This window comes from Ailuropoda melanoleuca, chromosome 1 (genome assembly GCF_002007445.2).
Source record: "Ailuropoda melanoleuca isolate Jingjing chromosome 1, ASM200744v2, whole genome shotgun sequence".
Taxonomy (NCBI): domain Eukaryota; kingdom Metazoa; phylum Chordata; class Mammalia; order Carnivora; family Ursidae; genus Ailuropoda; species Ailuropoda melanoleuca.
This window is the reverse complement of record NC_048218.1, coordinates 198,355,503-198,361,557: the sequence shown is the minus strand read 5'-3', so window position 1 is coordinate 198,361,557 and position 6,055 is coordinate 198,355,503. Positions and strand designations below refer to the sequence as shown.

Here is a 6,055-nt window from a genome sequence, read left to right as displayed (position 1 = left end):
CTGTTTCTGGAGCTTCTGTTAAAATGCCAAGCACGAGTAGTCAAATACTTGGCTAAATCAGCAAATTACTCAGCCAATTTTCTTGCCCCTTCAACCTACCTTTCCTTTGAATTCTGCATCTCCCAGAATTCAGATAATACCAACAAAACCCTAAATGCTGCCAATATGTGAACTTGGTTCAGTTCAACTCAGCCAAGATTCAAATTACATAAAAATCCATGAAGAAGATTAGGACAGAACTTCAGAACTCTTCCAGCATACATAGTTTTTAAATTGTAAATGTGCCACCAGGGATCACAGCCCATGGAGGTCACGCCCAGGAGCCTGTTCCAAGAACCAGGTGTATGTATTTTGTGAGTCTGACTTATCTATTTTCTAACTAGTCCCTAGAATATTTAAGCCTATGCAAATATTAAATACGTGGAAAAGCAGAGAATACACTAAATTCAAAGTATAATTGTAACACTGATGGGATGGTGACCTCATGACCTCTTAGCTTCCTCTTCGGTCCCTCCTTTCTGTCAGTACTGAGCTTTATTTCTTTTTTTTAAGATTTTATTTGAGACAGTGTGAGTGAGAGAGATCACAGAGGGAGAGGGAGAAGCAGACTTGCCACTGAGCAAGAAGCCTGATGCTGGGCTCGATCCCAGAACCCTGGGATCGTGACCTGAGCTGAAGGCAGACGCTTAACCGACTGAGCCACCCAGGCGCCCCCATATTGAGCTTTAAAGCAGACGCCTTGGGACCCCCCTCCCACCACACCTCGCACACTGTCCCACTTGGGCCACACAAAGCTCCTCTTGGGAGATCTGTTTCCTCCAGCAGATCTCCCTTAGAAGATCTAATTCCGTTACACTGTCTGGCACCACTTGAAGATGGAAAAAACCCACTGCCCAGCAACAACCCTAATCCCCACTCCATAGGGAAGAAACAGCGAGGAGCTGGACAGCCTGTATTGTGAGACCGTCTAAGTCCAGGTTTTAACTGTCATTTTACATGCGCCAATGTATAGGAGCTCTACAGTCCTTTCTCCTGAGACACCTGGGTTTGACAGGGCGTCTAAAACAACACTGGAGTATAGGAACTCTTGGAAAGAAACCACTTGACATCTGCTTTTGTGTCTTTTATGTTCTGTTTCAATGTCTTACGTTTTATTGCAGTGGCTCTCAGGATCCTTACCCATTGCAGACTAAGCCTCTGGACTGGGCTGCTCGGGAAAGCACAGAGTACCCACTGCTAGATCAAAGGTCAGAACCAGAAGGGAAACATGGATGTTTGGAGGAAGCCGTGCTGGGTGGGAAAAGAAACATCACCGTCTTAAGATAGCACAGGCCTGGAGCTCCGGGTGGTGTCTGGAAAGGACGCGTCACTGAATTCTACAGCTGAAACTAGTATTACACTGTAAGTTAACTAACTGGAGTTTAAATAAAGACTTGAGAAAGAATTAAAAAATAAAAATAACATTTTTTAAAAAATGAAAAAAGAAAAGAAAGCCAGCACAGGTGCCAGGGAGGGAGGCAGTAGGAGAGAAGGCAGTATTGACAGTGTTTCGGGAGCTTGGGAGTCCGCCATACTTGGGCTCAGTTCCAGGCACTGTTGTTCATGACCCTAAAAGCTGGGAAATCCCTTCATCTCTCGAGCCTCAGTTTTCGTATCTGTAAAATGGGGATAATACTACATGTGGCAAAGACTGGCTGCATATTCCCCAAAGCCATGTCCTCCTCTTGCTGAGCCCACAGCTAGATTATATGTCCTAGCTTGCTTGGCAGATAAATATGACCAGAACGGGGCCCTAAAAACGGTCACACGTATATCCACCCCCTCTTCCCTCAATTTCTGGCCAGATGTGGAAGATCCTGAAGGACTCTGAGGGCCTGGAGCATGGTCGGGCCACCAGACAGAAGCAGCCCAGGACACTGAATGACTTGGTGGCCTCCTAATAAACCTACATGGGACAAAACCACAAAAGAGCAAGAAATAAGTATTTTTATTATATATTTTTATGGTCTTATAGAGTTATTTGTTTTGTTCTATTTAAATTCAAGTTAGTTAACATACAGTGTATTATTAATTCAGGGGTAGAATTTAGTGATTCTTCAGTTGCATAGAACACCCAGTGCTCATTCCATCAAGTGCCCTCCTTAATGCCCATCCCCCAGTTACCCCATCCCCAACCCCCCTCCCCTCCAGCAACCCTCATTTTGTACCCTAGAGTTAAGAGTATTTTTATTACATTCGAGACTCTGAGGTTGTTTATTCTAGCAGCTAAGCTATCCCAACTAATACAGACATTGGTTCCTGAAAGTGAAGTGCTATTGTAACAAACATCTAAACGAGAATACGCAGCATTGGCTTAACAGCTGGACAGAGAAATATGGAAATTGATTTCAGGAGCTGGAAAGGTGATGGCCCATGTTATGTTTTAATAAAACATGCCATAATCATGCCGTTAAAAACCCTAAGCAGGTGGCAAAAAAAATCTACTCAAGCTAACAAGTCAATCTGGCAAGATTGTAGGATAGAAGGTCAATACACAAAAATTGATTCTACTTCTTTATATTAGCAACAAACAGTTGGACTAGGAAGTTTTTTTAAAAAATTGTAGGAGCCTGAAAAAAATATATTTGAGGATAGGTTGGGTTTTTTTTAATTGGGAAATTATTTGCGGGGGGAGGGCTGTGGGCAGATGTCTAATCTCAGAACTTCTGGAATTGCTTCTTGGTGCCAGCGGCCTTTGTGACTTTGGACACGTTGAAACGCACAGTCTTGCTCAAGGGCTGGCACTCGCCCACTGTGACAATGTCACCAATCTGGACATCCCTGCAGCAGGGGGACAGGTGCATGGACATGTGCTTGTGGACATTCTCAAAGAGGTTGTACCTTCGGGGGTAGTTGCCAGTTTCTCCAAGCAGGACCCTCTTCTTATTGTGAAAGATGGTTGGTTGCTCTCCATAGGCACGCTCAGTCTGCACATCCGCCATCTTGCCCGCCGCCTGAAACAGCTTGAGGATAAGTTTTAAAAATGTATGTGCAAAAATTCTACTCTTAAAACTTGTAACAAGTTGCTGACATTTTTAAAAACTTTTAAAAAATGGAGAGATCTACGCTGTTGAATGGAATAGTCAAATTATTAAAACGGCATAGGTCTTCACGTTGATTTAGAGATCCAGCACAGTCCCATAAAATCCCAGCTGGCTTTTCTTGTGCAATTGACAAACAAACAAACAATAAAGCATTCGAGACCCACGTGATAATATCACATAGCCTTAAGTGGAGTCCTAGGAGGAGAGAAGAAAAGAAGGGCAAGCCAGGAAAAATATTTAGAGAGGTAAAGGTGAAGAATTGTCCAAAATTGATCAATCGAAACCAACACGCAGAATCGAAAATCTCCGTGCAGACACGCGTACAGCTCGACTGCACTCCTCAGCCTCCCACGACTGTCCTGGCCAGTGGTCTGTGGGCAGAGTGCGTGCCACCTCCCAGCTGGCCCCTGTCTAGTCGAGGGGGAGATATGCTAGTATCAGCACAAATCTCAGAGGCTTGATTTCGCACTCACAGTTTGCTGCAGGTCCAGACAACTGTCCAGGAGACCTGTCCCCTACATAGCGACTTAGCATTCCAGGATGTCTCAGCCTTATGAAACCTCCAAATAAACGAGTCACGGTGGGGGAGGGGAGGAAACATATGACGAAGAGTACGTTGGTTCTTACATGCTTCCACCTGGATGGGAATTCAAGCTGGTGCAGCCACTCTGGAAAACTTTCCTCAGAAAGTTGAAAATAGAGCTACCCTATGCCCCAACAACTGCACTACTGGGTATTTACCCCAAAGATACAAATGCAGTGATCCAAAGGGGCACCTGCACCCCAATGTTCATAGCAGCAATGTCCACAATAGCCAAACTATGGAAAGAGCCCAGATGTCCACTGACAGACGAATGGATAAAGAAGATGTGGTATATATCTACAAAGGAATATTATGCAGCCATCAAAAATGAAATCTTGCCATTTGCAACAATGTGGATGGAACTAGAGGGTATTATGCTAAGTGAAATAAATCAATCAGAGAAAGACAATTATCATATGATCTCACTGATATGTGGAATTTAAGAAACAAGGCAGAGGATCATAGGGGAAGAGAGGAAAAAATGGAACAAGACGAAGAAACCAGAGAGGGAGATAAACCATAAGAGACTCTTAATCTTAGGAAACAAACTGAGGGTTGCTGGAGAGGAGAGGGCGGGGGATGGGATAACCGAGTGATGGACGTTGAGGGGGGCATGTGATATAATGAGCACTGGGTATTATATAAGACTGATGAATCACAGACCTGTACCCCTGACAAAAATAATGCATTGTATATTAATTGAATTTAAATTAAAATAAATTTTTTAAAAATGCTTCCACCTGGAGATGATTTGCATCACTTTTTCTTGGTTAAAGCAAGTCACTGGGTGCCCAACTTCAAAAGGACTGGGAACTAGGATCTTTCCATGCACCCTGAAGGAAAGTGAAAAGGCTTGCATGGAAGTCATATCTACCACATCCTCTGAAACAAGTCCTGCATGAACTGCTACATCCAAAGGTCCTGAATGGAGCAAAGCTGGTCCCCATCACTGACCTCCTTAGTCTATGGTGTGAGCGAGAAAAAAACTGCTTTGCTAGCCTCTGAAATTCAGGCATTATTGCAGAAGCTAGTATACTCTAATATTCTATTCAACTTACATTATAGTTGAAGAAGATAATAATACCTTTTTTTTCTTTTAAGTAGCCTCCATGCCCAGTGTGGAGCCCAGGACAGGACCCAAACTCACGACGCTAAGATCAAGACCTGAGGTGAGATCAGGAGTCAAAGGCTTAACTGAGTGAGCCACCCAGGTGCCCAAATAGTACCCTTTTTTTTTTTTTAAGATTTTATTTATTTATGTGACAGAGAGATAGCCAGTGAGAGAAGGAACACAGCAGGGGAGTGGGAGAGGAAGAAGCAGGCTCCCAGTGGGAGGAGCCCGATGTGGGACTCGATCCCAGAACGCCGGGATCACGCCCTGAGCCGAAGGCAGACGCTTAACGCCTGCGCTACCCAGGCGCCCCCCAAATAGTACCCTTTTTTAAGCACTTACCATGGGCCTGACACTTCATGTATGAAGTGCTTAGCACAGCGCCTGGCCTTAATCAGCTCTTAATTCATGTTAGTTGTTATCCTTATTCCAATTTTGTCTTATCGGCGTATGTATTTGCTCAGATGGATTCTGTGCTATAAACTACAGGACCCTAATGGGAATTGCAAGGCAGTTGAGCACCTTGCTTATCTTTTTCTCTAACGCATCTGCAAGTTTTCATACTCTGCGGGAGGCTGAGCTGGAAGTACAGGTTCCCAGGATCAGAGACAAAGCATGGTGTAAAGGAAAGAGCATTGGAACTAGCAGTCAAGGTTAGTTTAGTTCAACACATATTTACTGAGCACCTTCTGTATGTACCAGATGCTAGAGAAACAAAGGAGCGTGAGAGTGGACCCCTGCCCTCTAGGAGCTTACACTCCTGCAAGGATGGCGAACAAGTAAACAAATAAACCAGGACACGTGACAAAATAAGAATATAAACAGGGAACAGGAGGTTCCTGAGTTCTAGCTCTGCTGCCAGCTGTGTGACCCTGGACTGTTACTTAACCTCTCTGGGCCTCATGGATCGTGAGAACAGGGTAGGTAATTTCTAAATCCTGAAATTCTAATCCCTACAATTCTCAAAACCCTGTGAAGTAGGCAGGGCAGGCACGATTTCTACTTTAGAGAGGGGAAGCCTGGGGTCGGAGAGGGTTAGCACAACGGCCTGAGCTCCAGCACCGCTGGTCGGGAGAGCCAGCCCCACACTAGTCTCAGGCAGGTCTTCGGAGCCAGACCCTATGTGTCACTCCAGGCTGCCCCGACAGACAGCAGGGATCTCTGATGAAGGTGGCAGGAGGCTTTCCTGACGCCCCCAGTTTGAGTCCCATACACTACAGACCAAGAAAAGAAACGAGGCAGGTACCTCGCCCACCCCCACCCCCTCCTGGTGTAAGC

At 45.0% G+C, this 6,055-nt stretch overlaps 1 protein-coding gene across 1 annotated transcript; it reads right to left on the bottom strand.

The window, feature by feature from the left end:
- Positions 1-2,328: 2,328 nt before the first annotated feature.
- On the bottom strand, positions 2,329-3,304 carry LOC109488843 (40S ribosomal protein S11-like). Its single transcript, XM_034637942.1, has one exon. The coding sequence runs from the start codon at positions 2,979-2,981 to the stop codon at positions 2,697-2,699; it is 285 nt and encodes a 94-aa protein (XP_034493833.1). The 5' UTR covers positions 2,982-3,304; the 3' UTR covers positions 2,329-2,696.
- Positions 3,305-6,055: the final 2,751 nt, after the last annotated feature.

Excerpts from the sequence above, each read along its gene's own strand:
- LOC109488843 (XM_034637942.1), bottom strand. The coding sequence starts at position 2,981 with ATGGCGGATGTGCAGACTGAGCGTGCCTATGGAGAGCAACCAACCATC.